Source organism: Heterodontus francisci, chromosome 20, assembly GCF_036365525.1.
Source record: "Heterodontus francisci isolate sHetFra1 chromosome 20, sHetFra1.hap1, whole genome shotgun sequence".
In the NCBI taxonomy this organism is placed as follows: domain Eukaryota; kingdom Metazoa; phylum Chordata; class Chondrichthyes; order Heterodontiformes; family Heterodontidae; genus Heterodontus; species Heterodontus francisci.
The window spans coordinates 85967727-85984371 of NC_090390.1; the positions used below are offsets into that span (position 1 = coordinate 85967727).

Consider the following 16645-nt stretch of genomic DNA (forward strand, 5'->3'; position numbering starts at 1 on the left):
GACTGTTCCCCCTCCCCCTTCAGAATGTCCTGCAGCCGCTCCAAGACATCTTGACCCTAGCACCAGGGAGGCAACATACCATCCCCCAGTCTCGTTTGCGGCCACCGAAATGCCTGTCTGTTCCCCTTACAATTGAATCTCCTATCAGTATGGCTCTCCCACTCTTTTTCACCCTCTCCTGAGCAGCAGAGCCATCCCTGAACTTGCCTGTTGCTGCTTTCCCCTGGGATGCCATCCCCCCCCAACAGTATCCAAAGCAGTATATCTGTTTGAGAGAGGGATGGCCACAGGGGACTCCTGCACTACCTGCCTGCGCCTACTACTCCTCCTGGTGGTTACCCATCCCTTTTCTGCCTCTGCAGCCATTACCTGCGGTGTGACCACCTAGCTAAACGTGCTATCCACGACGTCCTCAGGTGTTCAAACTCATGACAGGTCCGGTAGACAAGGTAGATTGGAAGAAACTGTTTTCACTGGCAGAAAGGTCAAGACCAGAGGACACCGATTTAAGATGAATGGCAAAAGAACTAAAGGCAACACGAGGAAAAATCTTTTTTATGCAGCGAATGGTTAGGATCTGCAATGCACTGCCTGAGAGTGCGGTGGAGGCAGATTCAATCGTAACTTTTGCCGGGCTACAGGGAAAAGGCAGGCGAGTGGGGCTAGCTGAGTTGCTCTCGCAGACAGCCGGCACAAACACAATGTGCTGAATGGCCCCCTTATGTGTTGTAACCATTCTATTATTATATCCCACCAGTGGAGGAGGTGCCAATCCTCTGATCTGTTCCAACATCACATGAATCAGCTTGCCTCATTTCACAGGGTGGAATCCCTGCCTAGAGCCACAGTCGAAACACAAACCTTGCCCCCGCCCATGAAAAATGTTAAATTTCAAAGAATAGTTACAGCACAGGAGGAGGCCATCGTGTCCATGCCAGCTCTCTGTCAGAACAACTCAGCTAGTCTCACTCCCCCACCTTTTCACCGTAGCTGTGCAAATCTTTTCTCTTCAGATAATTCCCTTTTGAATCTGCCTCCACCACACTCTCAGGCAGTGTATTCCAGATCCTAAACACTCGTGTAAAAATTGGGACTCAATCCCGCCCATCTTCCCACTGTGGGTCCCTGGTGTAAGAGCCCCGGGCTGCAGTTGGTGGGTTTCCCAAGTCAGGCCATACCTTAGTGAACATGGGCTTCCCGTGCTGTGTCACCATTGTGCATTGGTCGCAGTCCAATGACACAAAGTTATTGTGGAATGATTCCTTTGGGTGCTTGAGGACATAATACAGGTCGGTCGCCCCTCCCTCGAAGATACTACGAAAATAGCGTGGGATCAAAGTCCGGCCGATAGCTGCAGGAGAGATGGAAGAAACGGGAAATTATTATTTGATTTGAAGGTACCTATTCTTGCTCTGATAATAGTTCCACTGGTGCCAGCCTTCCTCCTGCACTTTGCCCATTCTCCGTGTGACAGTCTGGGCAATGAGTGTCAGTAAGTTCGTCAAGAAATAACTTGCATTTCTATAGCGCCTTTCATGTCCTCAGGACGTTCCAAAGTGCTTTACAGCCAATTAAGTACTTTAATGAAGTGTAGTCACTGTTGTAATGTAAGAAATCGGCAGCCAATTTAAGCACAGCCAGGCCCCACAAACAGCAATGAGATAAATGACCACATAATCTGTTTGAATGATGTTGGTTGGGGGATAAGTATTGGCCAGGACACCGGGGAGAATTCCACTGTTCTTCAACAGCACCTTCCAAACCCGCGACCTCGTCCACCTAGAACGACAAGGGCAGCAGACGCGTGGTAACACCACCATCTGCAGGTTTCCCCCAAGCCACACATCATGCTGGCTTAAGGGGATACGGTGGCACAGTAGTAATTTCACTGAGCTAGGAATCCTGGGGATAGTGGTTCAAATCCCACCACAGCAGCTGGTGGAATTTAAATTCAATTAATTAATAAAAATCTGGAATTGAAAGCTAGTCTCAGTAACAGTGCCATGAAGCTCTCATCGATTAGCCCTTTAGGGAAGGAAATCTGCCATCCTTACCTTGTCTGGCCTACATGTGACTCCACACCCACAGCAATGTGGTTGACTCTTAACTGTCCTCTGCCAGCTGACAAGGGCAATTAGGGTTGGGCAACAAATGCCGGCCTTTCCAGTGGTGCCCACATCCCATGAAACAAATAATCCAACGGTGCAGCACCCTCCGTACTGCACTGAAATGTGAGAATTGATTTTGTGCTCAAGTCTCTGGAGTGGGATTTGAAGCCACGAATGACCACCTGACTCAGAGGAAAGAGTGTGGTTGAATGAGCTAAACTGTCACGGCATTAGGGCTGAACCTGATCCTGTCTCATTCAAAGTCCGCACCTCCCAGTAGGGGTCACGGGATGATGATCAGGAGCAAAAGCTCTGGGAAATTTCTTTTCCCCTTCACAGGTGCAGGCACTGAAACCAACTGAATTCAGTACAGACCACACTGCCCAGGAATTGATGCCTCGATCTCCAAGCTATTGGAAGTTTCCGGATCATGTAGTTCTTTATCTCAAACTACGAGAAATAGTTCTCAGGAGAGGGCTCAGATACAACAGCGTGAAACTTCATATCCAACAATGCTGTGGCAACTCACTACTGGTGTCGTCAACAGTTGAGAGCATGGGCATTAAGAAGTGAGAAGAGAAAGAGTGTTATTGGGAAATGGAACAATAGAATACTTACTGTATCTCTTCGGCCCGTCTTCCAAGCAGAAGGTGATGGTTAACATGGCATCATCTTCAAAGAACTCTGTGGTAAAGGCATCCCACCAGAGATTGTCGCATTCCTGAAGAAAGCAGGATTCAGTTAGAGGACGGGAATGTGAGAATGAAGAAAGAGAAAATGAAAGTGTGAGAATGAAAAAAAAAATGAATAAGGGGAAAACCAAGAGAAAGACTAAGAGAACAAGTGAGAGAGCAACAGAATGAGAATAAGAGTGAGTGAGTGAGTGAAAGAAAGAAGATGAGAGAAAACAAAAGAGAGATGGAGAGACAGGAAGAGAAAGGAGGAACAAGATTGTATAAGAGAGATTGTGAGAGAGGACGAGAGAGAGTGGAACAGAGAAAGGATGAGAAAGATTGTGTAAAAGAGAGAGGAAGAGACAAAGAGATAGAGTGGGAGGAAGAATGAGTGAGTGAGAAAAACAGAACATTACCCCCTCACAAGTTACATAACAGTTATAGCCAGGCTGCACTGATGTCAATGACCCTCACTATCACTCTAACTTCTCTGCCAGTTGATATAACTCATTGAAACATATAAAATTCTTAAGGGGCTTGACAGGCTAGATGCTGGGAGGATGTTTCCCCTGGCTGGGGAGTCTAGAACTAGGGGTCACAGTCTCAGAAAAAGGGGTCAGTCGTTTAGGACTGAGATAAGCAGAAATTTCTTCACTCAGCCTTGATCTTATCGAATGGTGGTGCAAGCTGGAAGGGCTGAATGGCCTTCTCCTATTTCTTATGTTCTTAGATAGCTCTCAACCCATTGTCATTGTTCAATCCCTGGTTCCCACACACAGTGACACCTGCTCAACTCTGGTCTTTGATAGACTTTTCCCAGCTGGGACTCATTCCATCACCTTCCAAGGGTCAAATTTCATGAATATGTTTTGCAAATGCATTCAACAAATCCCTGTCCCAAAATAGAGATCCAGCGGCCGAGAACTTGCAGTCAGTCAGTGGGCAGTGTGGAGGGGAGCACTGACCAGCTTCTTATTGATCCACAACGGGCTGGAACTATTATCTCAATATTTTACTTTGAAAAGTTTCAAGCTTGTCTGATGAGTCAGATGGTTTAGAGGAAGTTAGGTGAACACATGAGGAAGAAAGAAATTGAAGGATGTGCTGATACGGTGTGATGAAGTAGGATGGGAGGAAGCTCACGTGCAGAATAAACACCGGCATGGACCAGTTGGGGCAAATGGTCTGTTTCTGTGCCATCAATACTTTGTAACTTCTAGGTGAGGTGTACTGAGCAGGATGGTCCCTGCTCAATTCTGGGTCTGAGCTGAGTTAGTTGCTCTCAGCAGGGCAAGGGTAAGAGTGATATTATAATTGATCCAAGCTCCCATGAATTAGAAATCAGAAATAAAAATCAGACATGTTTGCATTCCTTATTCCTGTGGCCTAGTGATAGATGGAACAGTGTAGACGGAGCTTTACTGTGTATTCAACTCATGCTGTACCTGCTCTGGGAATGTTTGATGGGACAGTGTAGAGGGAGCTTTACTCTCTAACTAGCCCTTTTATTTTTTGAGAGGCGGCAGGTACAGACAGTTCTACTCTGTATTTACCTGCCCGGGATGTGTTCGATGGGACAGTGCAGAGGGAGCTTTACTCTGTATCTAACCCCGTTTTTTTTTTTTCGTTTTTTTTCTCTTTTTTTTTCTTTTGTGATGCTGTCCTGTGTCGAGCGAGCTTTACTCTGCATCTAACCCCCCCGTTTTTTTTTCTAACCCCGTGCTGTACCTGCCCTGGGAGTGTTTGATGGGGACAGTGTAGAGGGAGCTTTACTCTGTATCTAACCCCGTTTTTTTTTTTTCTTTTTTCTTTATTCGTTTTTTTTTCTTATTTTTTCTTTTGGGATTTGACCAAGGGATTAGTACCTCAGGGTTACTCGTCATACTGTTACCATGGGTGACTGCACCTCTGGATAAAGAAGGGTCAGAATTAACTGAGGCCCCTGTTCCTGATTGTGGTACATTGCTACAGAGTACATGTGCCCTGGACATCAGAGGAGGACAGAATTGGGATGGAGTGTGGCGCCCTCATGGTTGAATAGCTTCCTGACATTCACAGTCTGGAAACTCTTGCAAAGAATGGTGAGGGAACCTCCTGTCCTGGGAGTGTTTGATGGGGACAGTGTAGAGGGAGCTTTACTCTGTATCTAACCCCCGTACTGTACCTGTCCTGGGAGTATTTGACATTGATACTAGGTACCTGACATAGAAAGTGTAGCATTCTCCTGCACTAAAATTCCTCCTATTAATGAGTAAACAAAGTTTACAAAAACAACTTTCATTACAAATTGATTTTTTTTACCTCTGCCCAGTTCTGTAATCGTTTGTTGAGTTCGAATATCCTGTAATCAGTCTGGTTCATGTAGGGTGTGTGTCTCCTGTCACAAAAGAGAACAACTGCTGAACAAAGCACCTCATTCACAATAAGTCTGCTTTTCTTTTATTTGTATTTATGCCCAAATTGAATTCATTTGCACTCAGATTGACCACCAAACAACACAGACATTTTTTCAAAAATGTTCAGTTTTATTTTTCTTTCCCATATCTCTCTCCCACTCTCTGTTCTCTTGAAGACTTCTATTTCACTGAAAGGCTTAGACTCGTCTTCATTTCAAACTCCTCTCATGATCTTCATCAGTTTTGATGCTGCACCAAGGCCTGAATTTATGATAACTGTCCACTGCCAGGATTGGTGGCAGCAGTTTTGATCCCTTAGGCCTGAATGTGACCTCCTTTGTAACTAAAGACCATAGCCTATAAACGAAGGGTTTCTGGTCATGAAATTATTTGGTGCTCTCCAAAAAATTGACTTCAGAATTTCATCCTCATTTACAAGTCCCTCCATGGACTTGCCTCATGTGATTTCTTCCTGCCTCATTTTCTCCATATGCACCGTGCCAGCCGTGGTTCAGTTGGTAACACTCTCACCTCTAAGCCACAAGGTTCTAGGTTCCTGAGGACTTGAGCACAAAAAATCCAAGCTGACACTCCTAGTGCAGTACTGAGGAAGTGCTGCATTGTCAGAGGTACCCTCTTTTGTATGAGACGTTAACCCCAGGTGCCATCAGCTCTTGCAGGTGGACGCAAGATATCCCATGTCACTATCCAAAGAGCAGCAGGGGAGGTATCCCTGGTGTCCTGGCCAATACTTATCCCGCAATCAATCAACATCACAAAAACAGATTATCTGATTATTATCACAGTGCTGTTTGTGGGAGCTTGCTGTGTGTAAATTGGCTGCTGCGTTTCCTACATTATCATAGGATCAGAGGAAACAGAGTTGGCCATTCGGCCCATCGAGCCTGCTCTGCCATTCAAGCTGATCATCTACCTCTACGCTATTTTTCCCCACTATCTCCATATCCCTTGATGTCATTAGTATTCAGAAATCTATTGATTTCTGTCTTGAACATGCTCAATGATTGAGCTTCCATAGCCCTCTGGGGTAGAGAATTCCACAGACTCACCACCCTCTGAGTTAAGAAATTCCTCTTCATCTCAGTCTTAAATGGCCTGCCCCTGATTCTGAGACTATATCCCCTTGTTCTAAACTCACCAGCCAGAGGAAACATCTTATCCACATCTACCCTGTCTCTCCCTATAAGAATTTTGTAAGTTTCAATGAGATCATCTCTCATTCTTCAAAACTCTAGAGAATACAGGGCCAGTTACAACAGTGACTACACTTCAAAAGTACTTCATTGACTGTAGAGTGCTTTGAGATATCCAAAAGTCATGAAAAGTGCTAGATAAATGCAAGTCTTTTTTCTCTTCACTCCTCGTCACTCACTACTCCCTCTTCTCCACCAATGGTGTCTGCTCATTCAGACAGAATCACAGAATAATACAGTGCAGAAGAGGTCCTTCGGCCCATCAAGTCTGCACCAATGCATTAAAGACACTTTGGAACTTTTTGCTTCCACCTTTTCAACTCTTCCCTGCTTTTAAAAGCCACCTTAAAACCCCTCTCTTTCACCATGACTTTGGTACCTGCCCCAACTCTCTCCATTTTCTCTTCTCTCCAGCTTTTAACCAATGTTTTGAGGTGCCTTCTGGTGTGTGTAATGTCGTGTAGAAACGCAAGTTGTTAGAAAAGCTCATGAATTTGGACAGGAATGCAGTGGGTGTGGAGCGGCCTGTTGCTGACTAACCTGATTTTTAAAAATTCTTTCATGGGATGTGGGCATCGCTGGCCTGGCCAGGCCAGCATTTATTGCCCATCCCTAATTGTCCTTGTCCTTGATAAGAAAGTCACTATGCCAGTTTCAGTTACAAAGGAGGTCACATTTAGGCATCAGACTTCAAAATGTCGTGAATCCTGACAGTGAACAGATAATAAAGATTCAGGCCTTGGTGCAGCAATGCTCCTCTCACAGGGTAAAGTGGAGATGCAGCCAGCTGAGGTTCCAATGTGCTGCTGCTTCTGAGAATAACAAGACCATACATATTGTCTAGAGTCTATATGGCAGTGAGTGAATCATTGAGTCACTCACTTTTATTTAATTAGTCTGTTCCAAATTAATTGAATATTTCATGTCAAGATGTTTCCTAGTTTCTAAAGAAGAAATCAAGAAATACTTTGCTAATTCAGACCCCATTTGGAGCACTTACGTCAGTAATGAACACCACACCTGGCCTTGGAGAAGTTGCAACACAGATTCACCAGTATGATACCAGGGCTAAAAGGGTTAAATTACAAGGACACAGGTTCCAGGAATTTGTCTTGTATTCCCTTGATTTTAGAAAGTTGAGAGTTGATCTACTCGCGATACTTTAAATGATGAAGGAATTCAATAGGGGATAGAGAAACTGTTTCCTCTGGTGTGGGAATCCAGAACAAGAGGCAACATCTTAAAATTAGAGCAAAGCCATTTAGAAATGAAATCAGGGAGCATATTTTCACACAAAGGGTAGTGGAAATCTGGTACTAACTCTCCCAGCAGCTGCAGATGCTGGGTTTCAGTTGAAAATTTTAGGCTGACATTGACAGATTTTTGTTGGGTAAGGGAATCAGCCAGCATCTCCTGTCCTGGTCATCCACCAGTGATCCTTGTTGGAAACTGCACGTTGTGGGAATGTGAATTCACACTACCCATATATCTCAATGTACCTCATCGTTTGTGGGATCAGCACACAATGAGTTAAAACAACTTTCAGTTCTGTTGAACAGGGATGCTTTGTAGAGGATGAGAAGCTGAAAGAATGGGAAGATAACTCATCCTTTTCTTAAGGATCTGGGACATGTTATTTGGTCACTGTTTACAGTAATAAAGTGACAGAAGAGCTTAAGTGGACCATAAAACCATGGTAACAGAATCATTGGGAGAGGTTGAGATGAACATGAGTGTATCTTCTTGGCTCCATGTTATCTGAAGTCTGCATTGTCTGTCTTTTGATGTATTGTAGTTTAGTGTTAGCCTGCCATCAATGTAGAGATTAAAGGTAGAATTCTTATAAGTGTTTTGAACAAACCACTGTTTGCTATGGTCTTGCTGGAATTGTAAAGTGTGGTATCTGAGTTCTTATAGTGAATCGTGAACTCAATAATAAAGAATCATATAATCATATGGAATCGTATTGTATGATTTGACTGAGTACGCATGTTAGATTGTCTTTAACTAGTTCATGCTACACAAAGATTTGATTCTGCTGTTGTTACAAATGATGTCTGTTTAAAGTAACAAAAAAATAGAACAGGAAAGCAGTCCAACACATGTGACTAGACATTGGGTGAGGAAAGGATCCGAGTTTTGCCTGTGATGACCTCCGTGGGTGAATAGCTTCTGATACACACTGCCCCTGGCTCACACCTGTAGAGTGGGCAGTCAGGCATGTTAGCACAGACTTTGATTCAAACCTGGAATCTTCCAGCTCTGTATGACCCAAGTACCACAAGATCCATCCAGCTGACTGCCAAGCTATTAATGCAGTTCTGCCACTTACCCAATACCAGGCTCCAGGTATGTTGGAGGATACATAGGTGTCGGACTGTCAAGAGGAAGAAAAAGTACAAAGGAGAGTTTAAAATACAGGAATATTCAGTGGGATTCACTTTTCATCCTTGGAATAATATAACCACTACCCCCAACCCCACCATAGCAACTTGCCAAGGCATCTTCCACAGCACCTCCCAAACCCACGACCTCTACCACCTAGAAGGACAAGGGCAGCAGACACATAGGAACACCACCACCTTCTTAAGCACAATCAGGAATGGGTACATAAATGCTGACCTTGTCAGTGACACCCACATCCCATGAATGAATTTTTTTTAAACCCAGAATGACAAAGGATTTTATCGCTGGAGTGTATCTCAGTCCCAGAATTTCCTCTAATCTGGTAACTTCTACTCAGTCCATTGGAGCATCAGTTCCAAAGAGGGGTCAGGGATGAACCAATAAAAGTAACTGATTACCCATCTTGTATGGTGCAACTTACTGGCAACAGACAAGTGCAAGTTTTTGTTGTTGCTGAACAGTTTTGTTGTGGTACTGCAGTGCATAGATTTACAATGGCACCACCAACTGGCATCATTGTGGTTTTGCAGCTCAAACATCAGAGAACCATGGAAACGTACAACACAGGAGGAGGCCATTCAGCCCATCGTGCCTATGCTGGCTCTTTGAAAGAGCAGTTGTGTTTTGTCCCACATCCACACTTTTTGTTTGTAACCCTGTAAGTTCCTCATCAAGTATCTGTCCCAACTCCCTTTTAAAATTATTTATGGAATCAGGTTAAGCATTCCAGATCCCAACAACTCAGAGTGAAAACATTTCTCCTCATCTCCCCTCTGGATCTTTTGTCACTGATTTTGAATCTCTGACCTCTAGTATTGACCCATTCGCCAGAGGGAATCATTTTTCTCTACCTACGCTATCAAAATCTCGCATCATCTTGAAAACCTCTACTAGGTCACCTCTTAAACTTCTCTGTTCCAAGGAGAACAGTGCTAACTTTTTCAACCTCTCCTCATAACTGAAGTCCCTCATCCCTGGTAACATCCTCGTAAACCTCCTCTCTATCCTTTCTAAGGCCTTTACATCTTTCTTGAAGTGTGATGCCAAGAATTCGCCACAATATTCCAGCTGGGGCCTAACCAGTGATTTATAAAGTTCTAGCTTGATCTATTTGTTTTTATATTATGTTTTTCTACTTATAAACCCAAATTACCCATATACTTTTTAAATCATCTTATCAACTTGCCCTGCTACCTTAAGGATTTGTGTCACCAAGGACCCTCTGTTCATCTACACTTTTCAAAATCATTTATATTACACTGTCTTTCCATATTAGTCCACATTGAACTTAGCTGTCATGCTTCTACCCATTTCCACATTCTGTCTTGTGTCATCCTGAAGCTTACAACTATCCTCATCACTATCTATTACTTTATCAAGATTCATATCTTCTACAAACTTTATAATGCTGCACCCTACACCTGAGTCGAGGTCATTTATAAAAATTACAAACAGCACTGATCTGAAAACTGATCCTTGGGGAACACCACTACAAACCACCTCCTGAGCTGAAAAACATCCATTCATCACCCTGTGCTTCCTGCCACTGAGCCACTGAATCCATACCATCATTTTCCCCTTAATTCCATGGACTTCCATCTTCTTAATAATTCTTGTGTGTGGCACTTTGTCTATTGCCTTCAGAGAATTGATATATATATAACAGTTACTGTAAGACCTTGATCAACCTTAAGAACCTAAGAATGTAAGAAATAGAAGCAGGAGTAGGCCATATGGCCCCTCGAGCCTGCTCCACCATTCAATAAGATCACGCCTGAACTTTGACCTCAACTCCACTTTCCCACCTGATCCCCATATCCCTTAATTCCTTGAAATCAGAACAGAAAGTGCCAGAAATACTCAGCAGGTCTGGCAGCATCTGTGTAGAGAGAAACGGAGTTAACGTTTCAGATCTGTGTCCTTTCATCAAAACTGGCAAAAGTTAGAAATGTAACTGTCTTTGAGCAAGTGAAAGAGGGGAGAGGGGAAGAAGAACAAGAAGGAATGGGTGTGATAGGATGGAGCAGGGAGAGATTAAATGACAAATGTCATGGAACACAACGCAAATGGAGTGCTAAATAGTTGTAGCAAATGACAAAGCACAAGTCCAGAGAGAGTGCTAACGGCAGAATAATGAACAGTTCTGTACAAAAGCAAAAACATGAAAAATAAGATTGACTAGCACATGGTTAAAAATGAATAATTAAAAAAGAAAATATATATATATATATAAAATAAATAAATAAAAATAATAAATAAAAAATAATGGGGCTCATGGTCTGAAATTATTGAACTCAATATTGAGTCCAGAAGGGTGCAGAGTGCCTAATCGGAAGATAAGGTGCTGTTCCTCGAGCTTGCGTTGATGTTCACGGGAACACTGCAGCAGGTCGAGGACAGAAATGTGGTCATGGGAACAAGGTGGTGAATTAAAATGGCAAGCAACCGGAAGCTCGGGATCATGCTTGCGGACCGAGCAGAGGTGTTCTGCAAAGCTGTCACCCAATCTGCGTTTGGTCTCCTCAATGTAGAGGAGACCGCGTTGTGAGCAGCGAATACAGTATACTAAATTGAAAGAAGTGCAAGTAAATCGCTGCTTTACCTAAAAGGAGTGTTTGGGGCCTTGGATGGTGAGGAGAGAGGAAGTAAAAGGGCAGGTATTATACCTCCTGCGATTGCATGGGAAGGTGCTGTGGGACAGGGAAGAGATGTCGGGGATAATGGAGGAGTGGAGCAGGGTAAAGGCCTGCTCTGGCCTGCAAAAGAAAATCCAACCCGAGCCCAACAGAACCACATCTGACCCGAGTCTGACCCGGCCCAAGTCCTTCCATTTTTTCCCACACCCAACCTGACCATCAGTTGCAGAACACCTCCACTCGGTCCGCAAGCATGATCCCAAGCTCTCGGTTGCTTGCCATTTTAATTCACCACCTTGTTCCCATGACCACATTTCTGTCCTCGGCCTGCTGCAGTGTTCCAGTGAACATTTGTTGCTGATCTGCACAAGCTTAAAATAACTGTAACAAAACCACCTTTCTAGTCCAAACATTACATTAACAGTGGAGCCACTTACCTGTGATAGAGCGTGTCTGACCCGGTCCGACCCGAGCCCGAATGCCGGACCCGGAAGTGCAGCCCGACCCAACCCGAACCCAACACGTCGTCGGGTCCCGTTGGGTTCGGGTTGGGTAGCAGGCTTTTATACCAGGGTGTCACGGAGGGAACGGCCCCTTTATCATGCTGACAGGGGAGGGGAGGGAATGATGTGTTTGGTGGTGGCATCACGCTGGAGGTGGCGGAAATGGCAGAGGATGATCCTTTGGATGTGGAGGCTGGTGGGGTAGAAAGTGAGGACAAGGGGCGGCACAGTGGCGCAGTGGTTAGCACCACAGCCTCACAGCTCCAGCGACCCGGGTTCAGCTCTGGGTACTGCCTGTGTGGAGTTTGCAAGTTCTCCGTGACCGTGGGGGTTTCCGCCAGGTGTTCCGGTTTCCTCCCACAGCCAAAGACTTGCAGGTTGATAGGTAAATTGGCCATTGTAAATTGCCCCTTGTATAGGTAGGTGGTAGGAGAATGGTGGGGATGTGGTAGAGAATATGGGGTTAATGTAGGATTAGTATAAATGGGTGGTTGTTGGTCGGCACAGACTCGGTGGGCCGAAGGGCCTGTTTCAGTGCTGTATCTCTAAATAAATAAATAAAGGGGAACCCTGTCGCAGTTCTGGGAGGGAGGGTGAGGGCATCCACAGTATTTTTCTCTTATTCCTTTAATTTCTTGGTGTGCAATAATCGATCTCAAACTTGAATATACTCAACAATTGAGCCGCCACAGCTCTCTGGGGTAGATAATTCCCAAAGTTCACAACCCTCTGAGTGAAGAAATTTCTCATCTCAGTTCTAAATGGGCAACCCCTTATCCTGAGACTAGTTCTAGACTCTCCAGCCAGGGGAAGCAGTCTCTCAGCATCTACACTGTCAAGCCCTCTCAGAATCTCATGTTTCAATGAGATCACCTCTCATTCTTCTAAACTCCAGTTTAGGCCCATTCTGGGCAAAATTGGATAAACCTCTCATCCCAGGAATCAATCTAGTGAACCTTCATTGCACCCCTTCTAAGGCAAGTATATCCTTCCTTAGATAAGGAGACCAAAGTGTACACAGTATAGTTTGATCTCACCAAAGGCCCCGTACAATTGCAGCAATGCTTCCTTACTCTTGTATTCCAACCCTCTTGCAATAAAGACCAATATACCATTTGTCTTCCTAATTGCTTGCTGTACCTGAATGTCAATTTTCTGTGTTTTGTGTACAAGGACACCCAGGGTCCTCTGAACACCAACATTTAATAGTTTCTCACATTTTAAAAAATATTCTGTTTTCTATTCTTCCTACCAAAATGAATAGCCTCACATTTCCTCATACTATACTCCCATCAGCCACTTTCTTGCCCACTCACTGAACCTTTATTATCCCCTTGCAGACTCTTCAAAGCCTATTTTCCCACCTATCTTTGTATCGTCAGTAAACCTGGCTACATTGCACTCAGTCCCCTCATCTAAATCATAAATATAGATTTTAAACAGCTGAAGCCCCAGCACTGATTGTTGCAGCTCTCCACTAGCAACCTGAAAGTGACCCACTAATTCCTACTGCTTTCAGTTCCCTCATCAAAGAATTAAATCAAGTTAGTCTTTAACAAATCCATGCTAAATCTCGATTAACCCATGCCTTTCCAAATGAAAGTTTGTTTTGTCCCTGATAATAGTTTCCAATAACTTTCCCACCATTGAAGATAGGCTGGCTGACTCCTACTACTTCCGAAGAAGGGTCACTGACCCGAAACATTAACTCTTCTTCTCTTTTCACAGATGCTGCCACACCTGCTGAGTGGTTCCAGAATTTCTTGTTTTTATTTCAGATTTCCAGCATCCGCAGTATTTTGCTTTTATCCTACTTTATCTCTCTCTCCTTTATTAAATAGTGGTATTACATTAGCAACTCTCAAGTCCTCCCGCACTGTATCCAATGAGGATTGAAAAGGTTGTGCCCAATGCCTCTGCTATTTCTACCTTTGCTTCATTCAGGAATCTAGTATGCATTCCATCTGGACCAGGTGCCTGAACAACTTTCAGTAATGTTAATCTTTTTAGTACCTCTTCTCTATCCTGTCCATAACTTCTTTCTTCTCTTTTAGTCTAACTTTCACATCATCTACTTCCTTTGTGAAAGACAGATGCAAAGTACTCATTTAATACTTTAGCCATGTGCAATATAGATATACTGCACCATCATATGGAGATTCAAAATGATATAAGGACTATCCTCCTTGGGTGAGCTAGGTGGGATCTCTTCAGAGTCGATACTGGATCCAAGTAACATACCAACTGATGGAATTTTGGAACCTTTACAAACAAAGAGACTGAGCAATTGAACAAATATGAACTGATCAGAGAGAGCCAGCATGAATTTGTGATGGGTAAGTTCTGTCAAACAAACCTAGTTGAATTTTTTGAAGAGGTAAATAACAATAGATAAGGAAGTGTCTATGGATCTTATTTACATGGACTCACAGAAGGCATTCAACAAGGTTCCACAAAATGAGAGTGCATAGAATTGGAGGCAACCTATTGCCATGGATGGGGAATTGGTTAGGAGGTGGGAGACAGAGAGAGATAATTGGATATGACTGGTGGTGTCCCCCAGGGACCTGAACTGGGGCCTCAAATTTTCACTATGTTTTTAAATGACTTAACACAAAGTAATAGAGAGCCATACATACAAATTTGCAGACAAGGCCAAGTTAGGAGGCAAAACCCAAGACAGAGCTAAAACCTAACAGTGGTTGCAAAAGGAGTGAATTGTAAATGGAGTGCAAAATTTGGGAATTTGGTGAGAATGAGATTTGGCGCAGAAGGAGGTAGAGGTGCTTCCTTTTTTCCTTCAAAACTTCTACTGGTTTGTATAAGCCTGAGGCAGTCCAGTATTTAAAATTTTTGTCCGGTGTTTTTCTTAAAGTGCTTCATGGAAGTTAGCGGATATAAAAAGAAAAAGAAAACTTACAACAAATTAAAAAGTAGATATAAATAATCTAGTCTAAGATATGGCAGAGCAGGTTGTGTGTCTCACTGTAGTATGTAAGAGTTTGTGGACAGCGAGACTGTCTCGAATGAATCCATCAGCATCAGATGTCTCAGTCTCAAATCTCTCCAGTCAGAGCTGAAGTGTGAGTTGGAGACACTCAGACACATAAAGGAGGGGAGCAGTATCTGGACAGTTTGCTCCAGATTTCGGTCACACTTTGTAGGGAGGTACACATTCAGAACAAGGTTGGGGTGAACAATAGTTTACGGTGTAAGGGGAACCCAGGTGAGATAGAGATCGAGGATCCACAGAACTGATCCTATGCAGCGGGTACTATGTACTTGCTATCTGTGAGGAGAAGGATAAAGACAGTCAGAAGCACAGCTAGAATATGGACCATGGCATCTTGGAGCAAGAGGCTTTCCAAAGGAATGGGGTGAGGGGAGGGTGCGGGGAGAGGAGGGGGAGGGGAAGCCTAATGTGGTAGTTGTAGCGGATTCAATAATTAGGGGCGTGAATGACATCTTTTGTAAGTAGGATCGAGAGTCCCACATGGTTTGTTGCCGACCTGGTGCCAGGGTGAGGGACATCGCGAACTGGCTTGAAAGGATATTGGAGAGAGAGCGGGAGGATTTAGTCATTGTGATCCATGTTGGAACCAACAGCATTGGGAAAAATCGACAAGAGGTCCTCTTTGGAGAGTACCAGGAGGTAGGAGCTAATTTAAAAAGCAAGACCTCCAAGCGTTACAATCTCTGGATTATTAGCTGAGCTACATGGTAATTAGCATTGGGTTAAGCAAATTAGGGATTGAACTCATGCCTGAAGGAGTGATTATGGGAAAGAGGGGTTCCATTTCTTCGGACATTGGCACCAGTACTGGGACAGGAAGGAACTGTACTGTTGGGACGGGCTTCACCTGAACCGGGCTGAGACCGGGTCCTAGCAGAAAGGTTAAATAGGGCAGTCACAAGGGTTTTAAACTTGTATATGGGAGGTGGGGTGGGAGGGGTCAGGTGTAAAAGGTAGCATAAATAATGGTTTGAAAATAAATGAAAGGGAACAGAGTAGAGTCACAGGCAAAAATAGTGTTTTAGCAACATCTATACATAAAGGAAAAACTAAAAGATGTAATTAACCCAGGAGAAAGAAAAATAAAATATGTGGATAAAACAATAGAGTGGAAGGATTGGTTAGATGGACGCCCAAATTGGTGTTCTTTATACAAACACACAGAATATAAGGAACAAATTGAATGAATTGCAGATGCAAACTCAACTTGCAGGGTTTGATATGGTAGCCATTACTGAGATGTGGCTGCAAGAACGCAAGGCTGGAAAGTTAATATAGCAGGTTATAACATCTACAGGAAAGATAGGAAAAATGACAGAAGGAGAGGAAAAGCCTTAGTGATTAAGGATGAAATCACCTCAATGATACAACAGGATATAACAAGAGGGAGAAATTTTATGAGTAGAATTAAGAAAAAGAAAGTGATTTAAGTTAGTGGTTGGAGTTGTGTATAGGCTCTCCTGGTAGCAGCTGTAAGGTGGTAGATTGTACAAATGCAGAGATTAGACAAGCATGTAGCAAAGTCAGAGTGGTTTTTAATGGGGGATCTTAACTTTCTTATAGATTGGGATAAGCAGACTAGTTTATGTCAGAAAGGTAATGAATTTCTTGAGCGTGTCCGGGATAGTTCTGTGCAGCCACAGGTGGAATCTTACAGCCTTAAATCTCTGACGCAACAGCGTTACCATTTTCAGG

General features: G+C 43.7%; 1 protein-coding gene across 5 annotated transcripts in view; it reads right to left on the reverse strand.

The window, feature by feature from the left end:
- Positions 1-16645, reverse strand: part of ldb1a (LIM domain binding 1a) — a 130743-nt gene that overhangs the window by 35777 nt on the left and 78321 nt on the right. For 3 of the 5 annotated variants that reach the window (XM_068053178.1, XM_068053175.1, XM_068053176.1), the window contains exons 3-6: positions 8725-8769; positions 5084-5159; positions 2727-2829; positions 1179-1351 (exon numbers count right to left, since the gene is read on the reverse strand). In XM_068053178.1, the coding sequence (XP_067909279.1) occupies positions 1179-1351; positions 2727-2829; positions 5084-5159; positions 8725-8769 (397 nt within the window). The remainder of the gene's footprint in view (positions 1-1178; positions 1352-2726; positions 2830-5083; positions 5160-8724; positions 8770-16645) is intronic. The other 2 variants (XM_068053177.1, XM_068053179.1) reach the window with 2 other exon arrangements.